The sequence below is a fragment of the Seriola dumerili genome, unplaced genomic scaffold (genome assembly GCF_002260705.1).
Source record: "Seriola dumerili isolate Sdu_G_001 unplaced genomic scaffold, Sdu_1.0 BDQW01000322.1, whole genome shotgun sequence".
NCBI classification, from domain to species: domain Eukaryota; kingdom Metazoa; phylum Chordata; class Actinopteri; order Carangiformes; family Carangidae; genus Seriola; species Seriola dumerili.
Window position 1 is genome coordinate 790,135 of NW_019174577.1, and position 18,677 is coordinate 808,811.

The window sequence follows — 18,677 nt, forward strand, 5'->3', positions numbered from 1 at the left end:
GTTTTCTGTTTTGTTTGTCTGCCTTTGTGTCTGTTAGCAATACTTCCATGCGGGTGGTGTGGGTCTGAAGAAGACTTTCCTAGAGAAGAGTCCTGACCTCCAGTCTCTCCACTACGCCCTCTCCCTCTACACGCAGGCCACAGACAAACTCATTAAGACCTTTGTCCAGTCACAGAACACACAAGGTAACGTGATGGTCTTTACTCTGCTTAACACTCTTCCCTTTCTCTGTCTGAATTTTGATTACCTTTACTTTCCAGTATCTTCATTTGCTAGATACAAACTTAATTTCCAATGTTATGTAATTCTCTGATTCTGATTTTTTTTTTTGCTATGCTCTCTGAGGAGCCACTTTTCTCAGTGTCTCCCACTCTTTTGTTAACACTAGGGTTTCCCAAACAGCGAGCTTTATATCCTGAAAATGTCTCATGTGCTTTTTAGAGTCAGGGCTGTAGCAGCACAATATTTTCTCCGTGTTTTGAATTGCTGAGTCTCCTGGTAGCCAGCCTGCGGAAACACAGAGACTATTCTTTACATGATCTGACAGCTATTTGCAATGAAAAAAATAAATACCCACCCCCTCTTTTCTCTCGCTCTTTGATTCCGTTGTTCAGCCTCCATCCCACCATCAGATGGGTACAATAACAGCCGTCATCTTTGTGGAAGTGCTGATGCTGACAGACTGTCCCTGAGCACCGCTGGTAGAAATGCCATTTGAGTGGATGATCGTTTAAAATTTAATTAGGCAAAATGCCATGCGGTTTTTGGAGCATACATAAAGTGCATTTTACTGCAGTAGATCTGTGTGAGCTTTGCATGTTGCAGGACGATCTTCACACTGCACATCAGGAAAAAAAAAGAGCTGATTCTGTAGAAATAACTCATTAGACAAAAGCTTTTTACATGTTGGTTTGTTTTTCTCATCTTTCTACGTGTCTCTCCTTTCTCTGTCTACTCCCTTCTTCTGCCCCGTCTGTGGGCCAGTGTTCGGCGGGAAGGGGGTGAGGTTCACCACTAGTGAGGATGTTTACCCAGAAAAGGGTATGTGGCATTCAGGCTCAGAGCCTGAGATATCCAGGACTACCAGAGAGTCTCCAGACCAAAGCCCAACTCTCTCCACCCTCCACCTCCCTCCCCATGTGCATCCTGAAACTCCCCTGCCTGCTCAAACTCATCCCAGCAGACAAGTGCAATGCACTGACTCAACATACTTCCTCTCTTTTTCTCTCTATCTCTGCCTTTTTACACATACATGCCCACCACAACAATATAAACATGGACTGTATGCATTCATGCATGTAATGTAAACACTGATGTCTGTATGTATGGAGCTGCACTGAATACATACGCGATGGACTGTATGTATGAGCAGACACTTGACGCATGATGTGCGGACATCAGACAAAAAGAGCAGAAATGCATCAAAGTGTGGAGGAATCCTGATCCAGCATGATGTCACAGAGAGAGGCCGGAGGCCGAGCAAGTGCGCGTGTGTGTGTGTGCGTGTGTGCGAGTGGCTGAGCCAGAGCAATGTGACTGAGTGAGACTGAAGGTTACTGAAGCAGAAGCACAGTGTATTGTGAAAACAGAGAGGAAATCCTTCCCCCCACGTTACCACCCCGCCCACTGTGTCTGAAGTGAAAGACGCTGATGAAGAGGAGTAGATTATGAAGACGATGATGGCTGTCGGCTCAGTTTGTCTGGGAGGGTCATCCGTCCCTGCCTGCTCTGTCATCACACACAAACACAGACAGAGACAGACACACACAGACACACACAGAAACACACACACACACACACACACACACACACATACACATACAACCATTACAAAAAGCTCCCACGTGCAGTGCAGCCCTGCCTGCAGCAATGATGAGAAAAGGGTGCTCAACTCATCTCCCCTTCACAGACTGAACCAATCAGAAGCAGTCCCTCAGGTCATGTGGTCTGATTTCTGTCACTTTAGATTTGTATCAAAAGATTTGACTTTTTCTCATAAACACACACACGCAGGATGATGCAGGAGCTCTAAAAATGAATTTAACAATTTGAATACTTAATGCTGGATATATATCAAATTGTGAACTAAAAAATTAAGTTTTTAAATAGATGGTTTTCAAAGTAAAATATTTCAATACAATCCATTCAATGTAATATAAATTTCCACATGACATTTTCAGCAGTGGTTAAATTTCATAATAAGGTATTTAGTGGCTTATAAAATTCAAATTATTATGGTCTTTGTTAGCTTCCATGGTGGAGGTATATATAGAAAACAAGCTGCTAAGGAATGTAAATTCACTTCCTGCCAGGAACATTTCACCAGATAGTTATTCCAGCCATATTAGAGTAGATGATTTGAGAAGGATGAATGGACGAAGCACAGTGGAATTTATTCTTATGAACTGAAGGAGGACTTTGATCTGTGGGGACTGTCATTCTTACACGCTGCAGGCTATAAGCTGCATTATTTGTAGTTGAAATAATCAAGGGCCATTTGTGAATATGGAGTGAACTTGGCCGATGATTCAGTGCGATCGCAGTACAAGTTTGAGATTTAATGTCTATTCTGGTGAACATTTGCAATATGGTACAAAATATGCACCTCTGATTGCTGTGCTTGTTTAAGAAGAAAAGCCTGTGCTTTTCTGGCAACATCTTCCTGCCAGCAAAGTTTCTTTCTCATATTTTATGGACGTCCTCCACAGTGTAGACAAGGCCAGATGGATGAATGCTGCTCTCTTCGGTCCTGTTGGCAGCGAGACCAACAATCCCATAATGCTCCCCAGAGAGCTGCATGCCAGGAACACTCTGCCGTCTAACTCCCACAGACACCTTGTTTAGTGGGCGGCTGGTTGAAAACACACGCACACAGGCTGCTGGTTGTCGCCACAAAGATACCGTTGACAGAGTGAAGACACTAATTAAAACATTGAAAATTAATGTCCATCTGTCACTGTATCCTTCTGGAGTTGTATGTGGAATTAAAACACTTGTTCACAGCAGCAGCACAAAACCACACTGAGACACTGAGGAAAGATTTGTCCACAGTCTCCCTCCCAGACAAAAGAGTTGGAGCCTGAGTGAAGCCACCCAGACAGGGCATGCCCCTCTTCCCCCCTAAAATAGTCTTGCAGCTGAAAGTATAGAACCAAAGACCCCAAGACCTGAATTTGGGTCCAGAGTTGAGCTATTTTGGGTAGAGGGAGTACACATGGACTAACATGAACCTCAGACTAAATCCATCTGCATTCCTTATCTATAACTTTATGAATATAATATGTTGTTGTCCAGACACATCCCTCTTCACACTGTACAGCTTTATTTTGCAAGCTGGGTATTGATAGTACCATCCCTCACCAACAGGTCTGAGAGGCTGAACTACTTCTCTCTTCTCTAAGCTCCTTCCCCTTTCTTCTCCCTCTTCTTACCATGCTTGGGTAAAAGTCTTTACCAAGGAATGGGTGTGTCCACTTGTCTAGATCCATCTGAGCATGTCCTGACCTGATCTGTGTCAGGGGAACCACACTGTCAGTTTCTCAGCCTCTCTCCTGTCTTCTTCTCTGCCTCTTACTAAGAACCCTGCATCCAAACAGACACCTTGCATCTATGAGTGGGCTCAAATTACTGTCCTCGCTGAATCCAAATTGTTATCAATCAGTTGCTGAATCTGTACAAAGGCCACTCAGTCAGTGTCTAATCACAATGCAGAATGTCTTGCTGAAGGAAAAAATATGGTTATTTCAGTAGAAAACTATTAACTGAACTGTAATTATTTAGATATGTTTTGCCACTAAAAGAGGACTAATCACTTCATCAGTAAATGTATTACACTTACTGCAGTACTACCTACATTAAAAGATTCATGCCCACTCATAGCAGCTTTGTCTGATTGTCCACCTCCAGACCACAACATATGCACAAACAGATCACTATGCCCTATTTTAAATCCTCCTGTTACACAGTGATTATTTTAGTATAAAGAATTGTTGGCCTAATCATTATTTTGTCTAATATCCCAAAGGTTATAACCAAATCCATTTCAATGTTCACTTTAAGAAATTGAAATGTAATTGGTCTGTAACATGGTTTTTACAATAGGCACAGTGGCTTGTGTTGGTGTTTGGTCTGTGATAGGAGCACAAAGAGTTGATCAAGGGTATTAATGTATCCCCCCTCACTGTCTGTCTGTCCTGTCAGGCTCTGGGGTGGACGATGCCGTCGGAGAGGTGTCCATCCATGTGGAGATTTTCACTCACCCCAACACTGGAGAGCACAAGGTCACAGTGAAAGGTAAAGTTAAATGAAGTGTGTTTGTTTTTATTCTTTACTCTCTCTTTAATTCAGTAACAGTGTATAACAATGGATCAGTAAGTATGAAAGTTCGTTCTTGATGCTGGAAATAGCATTTTGACAAAACAATCCCAAATCAAGGTTTACTTGTTTTTTCCAGAGCTTTCAAACTCATTATATGGTCGACATCAGTGGACATTGTTTGCTCAATTGGAGATGCCATGGTGTAAATCATAACAACTATGTTTGCATCTCAGCTGTCCATCTCCATGATAACTGAGCAAACTCTATGCACTTATGTAACTGTGTGATACAGATGAAAGCTCCAGAAAAAGCAAGTAAGTGGACCATGAGTTGGGATAGTTGTCAAACATTCAGCATATTTAAATGTTAATAAACAAACAAGATTGTTTTCATTAGTATTCCAACATTGGCATCTCGGGCGAACCGCTTTCTTGTTTTGAATGCAATCTCACTTAGCACTCCTTTGTTGTGTCTTGGCAAGGACAAACTTCCTTATCCCATCACCTCTCCACGGGGCTCCCCCAAGGATCAGTACTGGGGCCCCTTCTCTTTGCAATATACACCACCTCCTGGGGTGTATATTACCGGCTGCTTATATTAATGCTATGCAGACAACACCCAACTATACCCATTGTTCCTGTAAGATGACCCCATGCTCTCTGGTCGGATCTCAGCTTGTCTCTCTGACATATCCATGTGGATGAAGGAACGCCAACTTCAGCTGAACCACTCTAAGACTGAACTCTTAGTCATCAAGGCCAATCAGTCTCTCCATCACAATATCAATACCAAATTGCCTCTTGATCTCTTACCCCAAACAAGGTCACGAGAAACCTGGGTGTCATGTTTGATGACCAGCTCTCCTTGTCTAACCTTGTTGCATCTGTTTCCCAGTCGTGCCACTTTGCTTTATACAACATAAGAAAAATTAGGCCTTACCTGACCCAACTCTTGATCCAGATCACTGCCTTGATTACTGCAATGCCCTTCTGGCGGGTGTCCCTTCATGCACATTGAAACCCTTACAGATGGTCCAGAGTATGGCAGCACATCTGGAATTTGATCAGCCTAAAAGGACACATGTCCCTCTATCTTGAAGAATCTTCTGAAGACTCATCTCTTCTGAGAGCACTTCCTCTCTTACTAGCACTTACAATGCACTATTGGTGGACTTCTTTATTTCATCTTCTTGCACATCACCTTATTGAGATTTAGTACTTACTACTGGTCTCCTACTGCACTGAAGCTTTAGTGTTTTCCCTCACTTGTAAGTTGCTTTCGATAAAAGTGTCTACCAAAAGAGTAAATGTAAATGTCTATGTCTATTCCCACTTCAAACAACAATTAATCAAAATCAGGGGCGTAGATTTGGTCTCAACATTGGAAGGGACGCAGCAACACTGCCACCCCTCCAAAACAAAGAGATTGACTTTTTAATGCCGTCAACCAAACGGTTTATTAACAACATTAACAACTAACCCTCTTAATTTACATTTTAGAAATGCCCATACACAAATGTAATATATGTACATTTGTTGAATTTACAGAAATGAAATATATGTTCATATGAGGTACAATCATATATGTATTTAAAGTATAGCCTATATATGTAAAATTACACATGAAACCAGTTTGAAATTGGAACAATATCATATATTGACATAAATGTCTAGCTAATAGAAACTTGTATTTTCATATGTCTGTTTAGATTATAGACATATGTTACAAAAAATATATCCATTCCAAAGTCTGTCAGTATATGTTCAAATTTAATGAGAAATTATCAGAAAGAAAAGAAAGAAAGTCATACACAAACGTGAGAATTTAATAGTACAGTAAGGCATAAAAAGTCATAAAAACCAACATAGTATAGTAAGGCATTAAAGTTGCCTTCTATCTTAATCTGCAGGTCCTTTAAGTGTGGGACGAGAGTTAAGCAGGATTAGAACCCACAACCTCTTCATTGTGAGGCAACAGTTCTGACCACCAAGCTTCATGAATACAACATAGTGCAGTAAGGCATAAAATGTCATAAAAACGGCATAGTATAATGAAGCATAAAGTCATGAAAATGACATTGTATAGTAAGGCATTAAAATGTCACATTAGTATACTATGTCGTTGTTGTGACTTTTTATTCCTTATTATACCTTATTATATAGTAAGGCCTAAAAATATCATACAAAGGTATCGCAAAGTCATAGTATAGTAAGGCATGAAAAGTCATAAAAACATCATAGTATAGTAAGGCATAAAAAGTCATAAAAATGTCAAATTATACTAAGGCATAAAAAGTCATAAAAATGTCATAGTATACTAAGTCATAAAAAGGCATAAAAAGACATAGTATAGTAAGGTATAAAAACGACATAGTATAGTAACTCATAAAAAGTCATAAAAATGACATAGTATAGTAAGGCATAAAAATGTCAAAGTATAGTAAGGCATAAAAATATCATAGTAAGGCATAAATAATATCATAGTATACTAAGACATAAAAAGTCATAGTATAGTAAGGTATAAAAACAACATAGTATAGTAAGGCATAAAAAGTCATAAAAAACGACATAGTATACTAAAGCATAAAAAGTCATAAAAACGCTAATAGTATACTAAGTCATAAAAACGACGTAGTATACTAAGGCACAAAACGTAATAGTATAGTAAGGTATAAAAACGACATAGTATAAGAAGTCATAAAAACGACATAGTATAGTAAGGCATAAAAAGTCATAAAAACGTCATAGTATAGTATGGCATAAAAAGTCATGAAAACGTAATAGTATAGTAAGGTATAAAAACGACATAGTATAAGAAGTCATAAAAACGACATAGTATAGTAAGGCATAAAAACATCATAGTAAGGCATAAAAAATATCATAGTATACTAAGGCATAAAAAGTCATAGTATAGTAAGGTATAAAAACGACTAGTATAGTAAGTCATAAATAGTCAAAAAAAACGACATAGTTTGCTAAGTCATAAAAAGTCATAAAAACGACTATACTAAGTCATAAAAAAGTCATTGTATACTAAGGCATAAAAACAACAGTATAGTAAATCATAAAAAGTCATAAAAACGACATAGTATAGTAAGGCATAAAAATGTCAAAGTATGGTAGAGCATAAAAATATCATAGTAAGGCATAAAAAACATCATAGTATAGTAAGACATAAAATGTCATAGTATAATAAGGCATAAAAAAGTCAAACAACGTCATAATATAGGTAGACATAAGAATGTCATGGTATTATGAGGCATAAAAACATCAAAAAACGTCATACTATAGTGAGGCATAAAAACATCAAAAAACGTCATAGTATAGTATGGCATAAAATGTCAAAAAATGTCATATTGCAATCAGGCATAAAAACATGAAAGAACCTCATAATATAGGTAGACGTAAGAATGTCATGGTATAATGATGCATAAAAACATCAAAAAACGTCATACTATAGTGAGGCATAAAAACATGAATAAACGTCATAGTATAGTATGGCATAAAATGTAAAAAAATGTCATTTTACAATGAGGCATAAAAACATCAAAAAACATCATAATATAGGTAGATATAATAATGTCATGGTATAGCAAGGCATAAAAACGTCAAAAAACGTCATAGTATAGTCAGGCATAAAAACATCAAAAAACGTCTTAATATAGGTAGATATAATAATGTCATGGTATAGCAAGGCATAAAAACATCAAAAAACGTCATAGAATAGCAAGACATAAAAACACCAAAAAAAGTCATAGTATAGTATGGCATAAAATGTCAAAAAATGTCATATTACAATGAGGCATAAAAACATCGAAAAACATCATAATATAGGTAGATATAGTAATGTCATGGTATAGCAAGGCATAAAAACATCAAAAAACGTCTTAGTATAGTGAGGCATAAAAGCATGAAAAAACATCACAGTATAGTATGGCATAAAATGTCAAAAAATGTCATATTACAATGAGGCATAAAAACATCGAAAAACATCATAATATAGGTAGATATAGTAATGTCATGGTATAGCAAGGCATAAAAACATCAAAAAACGTCTTAGTATAGTGAGGCATAAAAGCATGAAAAAACATCACAGTATAGTATGGCATAAAATGTCAAAAAATGTCATATTACAATGAGGCATAAAAACATCGAAAAACATCATAATATAGGTAGATATAGTAATGTCATGGTATAGCAAGGCATAAAAACATCAAAAAACGTCTTAGTATAGTGAGGCATAAAAGCATGAAAAAACATCACAGTATAGTATGGCATAAAATGTCAAAAAATGTCATATTACAATGAGGCATAAAAACATCGAAAAACATCATAATATAGGTAGATATAATAATGTCCTGGTACAATGAGGCATAAAAACATCAAAAAACGTCTTAGTATAGTGAGGCATAAAAGCATGAAAAAACATCACAGTATAGTATGGCATAAAATGTAAAAAAATGTCATATTGCAATGAGGCATAAAAACATGAAAAAACGTCATAATATAGGTAGACGTAATAATGTCATGGTATAGCAAGGCATAAAAACATGAAAAAAACGTCATAGTATAGTGAGGTATAAAAACATCAAAAAACGTCACAGTATAGTATGGCATGAAATGTCAAAAAATTGTCATAGTACAATAAGGCATAAAAACTTCAAAAAACATCATTGTATAGGTAGACATAAGCATGTCATGGTATAATGATGCATAAAAACATGAAAAAACGTCATAGTATAGTATGGCATAAAATGTCAAAAAATGTCATATTACAATGAGGCATAAAAACATCAAAAAACATCATAATATAGGTAGACATAAGCATGTCATGGTATAGCAAGGCATAAAAACATCAAAAAATGTCATAGAATAGCAAGGCATGAAAACACCAAAAAACGTCATAGTATAGTATGGCATAAAATGTCAAAAAATGTCATATTGCAATGAGGCATAAAAACATGAAAAAACGTCATAATATAGGTAGACATAATAATGTCATGGTATAATGAGGCATAAAAACATCAAAAAACGTCATAGAATAGCAAGGCATGAAAACACCAAAAAACGTCATAGTATAGTATGGCATAAAATGTCAAAAAATGTCATATTACAATGAGGCATGAAAACATCAAAAAATGTCATAATATAGGTAGACATAATACTGTCATGGTATAATGAGGCATAAAAACATCAAAAAACGTCATACTATAGTGAGGCATAAAAACATGAAAAAACGTCATAGTATAGTATGGCATAAAATGTCAAAAAATGTCATATTACAATGAGGCATAAAAACATGATAAAACATCATAATATAGGTAGACATGAGCATGTCATGGTATAATGATGCATAAAAACATCAAAAAACGTCATACTATAATGAGGCATAAAAACATGAAAAAACGTCATAGTATAGTATGGCATAAAATGTCAAAAAATGTCCTTTTACAATGAGGCATAAAAACATCAAAAAACATCATAATATAGGTAGACATAAGCATGTCATGGTATAGCAAGGCATAAAAACATCAAAAAACGTCATAGAATAGCAAGGCATGAAAACACCAAAAAACGTCATAGTATAGTATGGCATAAAATGTCAAAAAATGTCATATTGCAATGAGGCATAAAAACATGAAAAAACGTCATAATATAGGTAGACATAATAATGTCATGGTATAATGAGGCATAAAAACATCAAAAAACGTCATAGAATAGCAAGGCATGAAAACACCAAAAAACGTCATAGTATAGTATGGCATAAAATGTCAAAAAATGTCATATTACAATGAGGCATGAAAACATCAAAAAATGTCATAATATAGGTAGACATAATACTGTCATGGTATAATGAGGCATAAAAACATCAAAAAACGTCATACTATAGTGAGGCATAAAAACATGAAAAAACGTCATAGTATAGTATGGCATAAAATGTCAAAAAATGTCATATTACAATGAGGCATAAAAACATGATAAAACATCATAATATAGGTAGACATGAGCATGTCATGGTATAATGATGCATAAAAACATCAAAAAACGTCATACTATAATGAGGCATAAAAACATGAAAAAACGTCATAGTATAGTATGGCATAAAATGTCAAAAAATGTCCTTTTACAATGAGGCATAAAAACATCAAAAAACATCATAATATAGGTAGACATAAGCATGTCATGGTATAGCAAGGCATAAAAACATCAAAAAACGTCATAGAATAGCAAGGCATGAAAACACCAAAAAACGTCATAGTATAGTATGGCATAAAATGTCAAAAAATGTCATATTGCAATGAGGCATAAAAACATGAAAAAACGTCATAATATAGGTAGACATAATAATGTCATGGTATAATGAGGCATAAAAACATCAAAAAACGTCATACTATAGTGAGGCATAAAAACATCAAAAAACGTCATAGTATAGTATGGCATAAAATGTCAAAAAATGTCCTTTTACAATGAGGCATAAAAACATCAAAAAACATCATAATATAGGTAGACATAAGCATGTCATGGTATAGCAAGGCATAAAAACATCAAAAAACGTCATAGAATAGCAAGGCATGAAAACACCAAAAAACGTCATAGTATAGTATGGCATAAAATGTCAAAAAATGTCATATTGCAATGAGGCATAAAAACATGAAAAAACGTCATAATATAGGTAGACATAATAATGTCATGGTATAATGAGGCATAAAAACATCAAAAAACGTCATAGAATAGCAAGGCATGAAAACACCAAAAAACGTCATAGTATAGTATGGCATAAAATGTCAAAAAATGTCATATTGCAATGAGGCATAAAAACATGAAAAAATGTCATAATATAGGTAGACGTAATAATGTCATGGTATAATGAGGCATAAAAACATCAAAAAACGTCATACTATAATGAGGCATAAAAACATGAAAAAACGTCATAGTATAGTATGGCATAAAATGTCAAAAAATGTCATATTGCAATCAGGCATAAAAACATCAAAAAATGTCATAATATATGTAGACGTAAGAATGTCATGGTATAATGATGCATAAAAACATCAAAAAACGTCATACTATAATGAGGCATAAAAACATGAAAAAACGTCATAGTATAGTATGGCATAAAATGTCAAAAAATGTCCTTTTACAATGAGGCATAAAAACATCATAATATAGGTAGACATAAGCATGTCATGGTATAATGAGGCATAAAAACATCAAAAAACGTCATAGAATAGCAAGGCATGAAAACACCAAAAAACGTCATAGTATAGTATGGCATAAAATGTCAAAAAATGTCATTTTACAATCTGGCATAAAAACATAAAAAAATGTCATAATATAGGTAGACATAATACTGTCATGGTATAATGAGGCATAAAAACATCAAAAAACGTCATAGTATAGTGAGGCATAAAAACATGAAAAAACGTCATAGTATAGTATGGCATAAAATGTCAAAAAATGTCATATTACAATGAGGCATAAAAACATGATAAAACATCATAATATAGGTAGACATGAGCATGTCATGGTATAATGATGCATAAAAACATCAAAAAACGTCATATTATAATGAGGCATAAAAACATGAAAAAACGTCATAGTATAGTATGGCATAAAATGTCAAAAAATGTCATTTTACGATGAGGCATAAAAACATCAAAAAAAATCATAATATAGGTAGACATAAGCATGTCATGGTATAGCAAGGCATAAAAACATCAAAAAACGTCATAGTATAGTGAGGCATAAAAACATCAAAATTTTTCTTACTATAGTGAAGCATAAAAACATCAAAAAACATAAGGCATAAAACCATCAAAAAATATAGTATACGAAGATATAAATTGAGGCCTACAACCATTTATTCCACTTGCCAAGTAACCTAATGTACATATCTTTGATCTGCGGGAGGAAGATGAAATAACTGGAGTGTACCCATGGAAGCACATGAAAAGTCCACACTCAAAGGATCCATGAGTGGGATTTGAACCCACAACCCCTAGGTTGAGAAGCAGCTGTTCTAGCCATTACCCCACTACTCCAACCCATTGATGTATCATGCATTGTAGCAGATAAAATCATCAAAACATAGAAAGGCATAAAAGATCATAGTATATCAAAGCATAAAAATGTCTAAAAACATCATAGTACAGTATGGCATAAAAATGTCATAGTATATCATGGCATAAAATGTCAAAAAATTGTCATAGTACAATAAGGCATAAAAACTTAAAGAAACGTCATAATATAGGTAGGCATAAAAACATGAAAAAACGTCATAGTATAGTCAGGCATAAAAACATGAAAAAACGTCATAGTATAGGTAGATATAATAATGTCATAGGATAGCAAGGCATAAAAACATCAAAAAACGTCATAGTATAGGTAGATATAATAATGTCATAGGATAGCAAGGCATAAAAACATCAAAAAACGTCATAGTATAGGTAGATATAATAATGTCATAGGATAGCAAGGCATAAAAACATCAAAAAACGTCATAGTATAGGTAGATATAATAATGTCATAGGATAGCAAGGCATAAAAACATCAAAAAACGTCATAGTATAGGTAGATATAATAATGTCATAGGATAGCAAGGCATAAAAACATCAAAAAACGTCATAGTATAGGTAGATATAATAATGTCATAGGATAGCAAGGCATAAAAACATCAAAAAACGTCATAACATAGGTAGACATAAGCATGTCATGGTATAATGAAGCATAAAAACATCAACAACGTCATATTATAGTGAGACATAAAAACATGAAAAAACGTCATAGTATAGGTAGATATAATAATGTCATAGTATAGCAAGGCATAAAAACATCAAAAAACGTCATAGTATAGTCAGGCATAAAAACATGAAAAAACATCATAATATAGGTAGACATAAGAATGTCATGGTATAATGAGGCATAAAAACATCAAAAAACGTCATAGTATAGTGAGGTATAAAAATATCAAAAAACGTCATAGTATAGTATGGCATAAAATGTCAAAAAGTGTCATGTTACAATGAGGCATAAAAACATGAAAAAACATCATAATATAGGTAGACATAATAATGTCATGGTATAGCAAGGCATAAAAACATCAAAAAACGTCATAGTATAGTGAGGCATAAAAACATGAAAAAACGTCATAGTATAGTATGGCATAAAATGTCAAAAAATGTCATATTACAATGAGGCATAAAAACATCAAAAAACATCATAATATAGGTAGACATAAGAATGTAATGGTATATTGAGGCATAAAAACATCAAAAAACGTCATAGTATAGTGAGGCATAAAAACATCAAAAAACGTCATAGTATAGTATGGCATAAAATGTCAAAAAATCTCATATTACACTGAGGCATAAAAACATCAAAAAACATCATAATATAGGTAGACATAAGAATGTCATGGTATAATGAGGCATAAAAACATCAAAAAACGTCATACTTTAGTGAGGCATAAAAACATCAAAAAAAGTCATAGTATAGTATGGCATAAAATGTCAAAAAATGTCACAGTATACAAAGGCATAAAAAGTCATAAAAACGACATAGTTTACTAAGTCATAAAAATGGCAGTATAGGAAGTGACAAAAAGTCATAAAAACGTCAACAGTCATTATTATAGTAAGGCATAAAAATGTCACAATACAGTAAGGCATAAAAATATCATAGTAAGGTATCCAGTTAATCAGTAATTTCCACCTACTTAAGTTCTCTTTTTATTGTTTAACAATAATGAATTAAAGGAGATTTAAATTGATATAAATTCATTACAAATAAGTTAAATATTTACACCCTTCAGATCACACTTAAGTCATCACTGGAGCAGCAACTTGGTTTTAGAAGTCAAGAGTTTTCAATTGGCTGCAGTATATAGTATAAGGGCATAAATGTTCAGCAAGAAGACTAAGGATGATCTAAGGGAAAATAAGAACTACATAAGTGAAAGCTTTACAGTGAGTCATAAATGTCATTGTTCCAGCGTCAAAGGCACAAGCCAGTGCAGTATGTTCATATGTATAATATATAAGATGGCCAAGATAGGGCAAAGACATAAAAGCCAGCACCCAACTGCTTTTCAGCTACCAAAGAAATATATGAGTTTGTAATGGAAAATCAAATTCCAATCCTACCTTCAATATCTTGACAGGAAACGGAATGTGAGGCCTGAGGGAGAGCCAGTATTTTCTTGTTCTGAATTTTCTCTTCACTCATTCTCTCTCACCACATTTTTGCACATTTTCTCCACATGACTCACTCTCTCACCCACACCCTCTCCACTCCATTTCCTTCCATTTCCTCTGTTTTAGTGGTGGCTGCCAATGACCTGAGGTGGCAGACGCAGGGAATATTCCGGCCATTTGTGGAGGTCTATATCATCGGCCCTCATCTCAGCGATAAAAAGAGGAAGTATGCCACCAAGTCCAAGAACAACAGTTGGGCTCCCAAATACAATGAAACCTTCACTTTGTGAGTAGCTGTTGATGATAATAATTTGTTTTATTTTGAGTCGTAGAGCAACAATGTGGAGATGCTTAAATAACACTTGCCCTCATCTCTTTTCTCTGCTGCAGCACCTTGAGCAATGAGGTGGGTCCTGAGTGCTATGAGCTGCAGGTGTGTGTGAAGGACTACTGCTTCGCCCGAGAGGACCGCACTGTGGGCATGGCCGTCTTGCAGCTGAAAGACGTGGCCTCCAAAGGCAGCGTCGCCTGCTGGTTGCCACTGGGTAAACGCATCCACATGGACGAGACGGGCCTCACTGTCCTGCGCATCCTCTCCCAGCGTAACAATGATGATGTGGCCAAGGAGTTTGTTAAGCTCAAGTCTGACCAACGCTCTGCTGAGGAGGGCCGCAGCTAAGAGTCATAATAGAATTTAAAACCTGTCTGAAGCGCAATCAGATGTCGCCACCCACTGCCCTGGAGCTCTCCCGAGCCACTGCTAGCCACTGCCCTAATAATCCAGTGTTGAAAAAGCACAGATAAGAAAACAGTCACCACACACCCCAGTGCTGTAAATACATTTATTTCAGTGGAAAAGACACAGTGCTAAGCAAAGTATCACTTTAATTTTCTTCAGAAAAGGACCAGTGTCTTTATTGTTACAGATATCAACCATCCTTATGATATGAACACTACATACAGTTTAATCATAGAGCATATACTTACATACTTTCCTCTGTTTGTAGAGGTGAATCATGCCATTCCATAATCACACACATACATGTACAGACACACATTTGACTGGTCAGGGTGAGAAATATCTTGTAGCCCCCCCCCTCCCTCATTTTCCAGTTCCTCTTGTCCCTTCCCTCACCTGCACCCACTAAGACAAGGGACCAACAGATAATCGCTGAAATATGCCAAGACCAGCCCTAAGCACAACAGGACCAACTTTCCAACTGACCCATGAAAAACAACAATGGCTGCACAGTCTCAAACATTCCAGATATCAGGGTGGGGAACACATTTTGGGAACAAAGCACTATTTAGTTATGATACTTTTATATTTATTTACTGCTTTCTTCCAAATCATATTTATATTTGAATAATTCTATCATTATAAGTATAGTGTAATAAAGGAAGGACATATGTAAAGTTATACAGGATTATTCAATGAACATATGGTACTTGAAAGATTGTCCTTGTCCGTCTTTATGTCTGTCTACCCTGTAACAGAGCACACTGCCTGACACCCTCAATGCCTTCTGTCGTGTTGACCCTCGTACAGTCTGTCTGTCTCCTATATAGCGACTGTATAGAGAGATGAATCTGATGAAAACATGTCCTCAAGCACTGTCATTCATCAGAGTGTGTGTGAGAGAGTGAGAGAGAGAGAGAGAGAGAGAGAGAGAGAGAGAGATAGAGAGATAGAATGTATGATTGCATTTGAGCATGTGTGGAACTTGTAATGTGCGAGTGTGTTTGTAATATGTTCTAATGTTGACCTCATGTAGCTGCCCGTGTTGCCTGTTACCTGCAAATGTAATCACAGAAAGCCATCACAAATAAAGAACATCACACGAGGGGGGGTGGGTGGGGGGGGCTTTTCATATTCTGGTTAGATTTTGGAGAGATTTATCCAAGTGTATTTTAATTTGGGGAGGAAGAAATGTGTATCTTCTGATTGTTTTTCCATCTTTGTGTTACTGTAAACATTCCACAACTAGACAGCCCGAAACTGGGTGTGTAGAGGTGCAGGATAGAAGGAGAAAAACTCACCTCCTTTTCTTAAAAAAAAAAAAAAAAAAACTTGCCAAATCAAAGTTTGCATGTAAAGAGATGATAAAAACAAGTCCCTGAGACCCTATTTTGCAAAATCAACATCCCGTGGGTTACAAAACCACACGCCTTGCGCCCCATGGAGAGCACAAATCGCTAATGACCTTCTAACCATTATTCCCTAATGATTCAGCTGCAGGTGGTGTAACCCTGATCTCTGATAACGAGAAGTCAGACCTCTGCTAAAGGGCTGCAGATCCAGACCGCACCAGGTCTGGCACTGACACTAAAAAGAGGGCCTACAGTTTAGTCTGTTTCTCTGTTAATCAGTGTAGAGAACGGAGATGTGGTACGAAGATTAAGAAGCACAGGGTCACTGAATGCATGTATTGCTTTATTTATCTATATAAGATTTTTATGTTTTTGTGAATGTGAATAAAAAAGCATTCAGGCAAGGAAATGATTTTGATGATTGGGGTCTCAAAAAAAGAGTCAAAATTTCATAATGATAGTGGGTTTTGTTTGTTTTTACACTTTCTGCCTCTTTGTTCTGACGAGGGCCTCTCCCCCCAAAGCCCTTGATCATAACTGAATAACAGCCCCCTCTTTGGAACAATGTGTAAGAACTGAACTCTATGCATCTAATCTATAAAAGTCTATATAGATGAGTCATTTTTGAAGCAGTCTTATAATGTTTACATTGTGGGTTATTATTCTAATTATATCAGCACAAGCGTTTGTCTGATATGTTGTAAATGCTGTCTCTATTGTAATGGGCCAAATATCACAGCTGTAGTGGGGCTGATTAGAGACTGAAATTTGTTTGTGCAGCTTTTTAGCACAGAGGAAAATAATCTGGAACAGAGAACGGCCGGTGTTGTTGTTGGGCATTGTAAATAGCTCGGATGTAACAAACACGTCAGACTATGTGAAGTGAAGTTTGCTGCTCTTTTGTAGACTTGAATTTTGCTCTCAGTGAGTGGGCAGTTGGAAAATGTGTGTGTGAGTGTGTGTGTGTTTGAGTGTGTGCGTGTGCGTGTGAGTGGGTGGGTGCCTTTACTGGAAATGTAGCTATTATTGGAAGACATAGGAAGACTGTGTACACAGTGGAGATGAATAACAAATAATTTGTACAAATCTTGATTTGGCTTAATTAACAACTAAATAAATAAACTGCCAGTCTCTGACTTTTACACTGGAAAGATATATACATCATGCTACTAAAGGAAACTAGTTACAAACTGAAACTAAACTGAATCTAAGCATGGTGCGTGACTCTTTGGTGTGTACACAGTCTTTTATTCTAAGGGGACATCTGCACACTCTTTTAATAACTTTAGATAACAGGTAAACAACTGTCACATAGCTGGAAATGCCACGAAAAAAATTCTTTATTTATTGCTGTTGACAATGATACTTTAGTCGGGGAGATTCCTCCTCCCCCTTCAGAGGCTCAGTTTGCGTGTTGGGGGTATTATTGGGCTGGCATGTGAATCAGAAATGTGCACAGGAGTTAAGGGCAAAGGATAAATGTAGAAGCACAATGCTAAATGTAAAAGCACAGAGACACCAAGTGGACAGACATGCATGATCTGTCCTGTTCTGTCCAGCTGATCAGGCCACACAGACAGACACCTGCACAGCGGTGTCGGGTCCTGTACTTCCAGAAATGGTGCATGATAGGAACAATAAAACAAAAAAGAAAAAAATGTATTGTGCCAGCACGCATAATTATTTGATGTTAATTGCCAATTGTTGTCTTCTTTATTTTGATATTTCATTATTGTTTTCTATTTTTCAAATGGTTGTGAATATATAAATATGTATTACTGATGATGTGTAGTGGTACAAAGTACTCGCATGAGAATTTTTTTATACATGAGATGTTTCTAATTTTTTTTTTTTTTTTTTATTCTGGTTGTTCTTATTGGGGGTTGAGGTTACTGGGACTGCAGTCTCATTGTGTTTCTGCTTCCAATAAAATATGAAAAAAAGCTTCATTTCATTCTTTGTTTGTCAAACTTTTACACTTTTGTTATTTCTGATACATACATACATACTGACTAATTTTGAATTTATCCATTTTAAAGGAAAAAATGTATATTCCTTGTCTCCATTAGCACTCATG

The 18,677-nt window shown here is 35.9% G+C and overlaps 1 protein-coding gene across 1 annotated transcript in view; it reads left to right on the top strand.

The window, feature by feature from the left end:
- LOC111232095 (protein unc-13 homolog A-like) overlaps window positions 1-15,809 on the top strand; it is a 53,304-nt gene extending 37,495 nt beyond the window's left edge. Inside the window, exons 41-45 of the mRNA XM_022759450.1 lie at window positions 38-185; window positions 985-1,041; window positions 4,201-4,293; window positions 14,636-14,795; window positions 14,900-15,809. Of these exons, the coding sequence (XP_022615171.1) occupies window positions 38-185; window positions 985-1,041; window positions 4,201-4,293; window positions 14,636-14,795; window positions 14,900-15,188 (747 nt within the window). The 3' untranslated portion in view covers window positions 15,189-15,809. The remainder of the gene's footprint in view (window positions 1-37; window positions 186-984; window positions 1,042-4,200; window positions 4,294-14,635; window positions 14,796-14,899) is intronic.
- The last annotated feature ends 2,868 nt before the right edge of the window (window positions 15,810-18,677 follow it).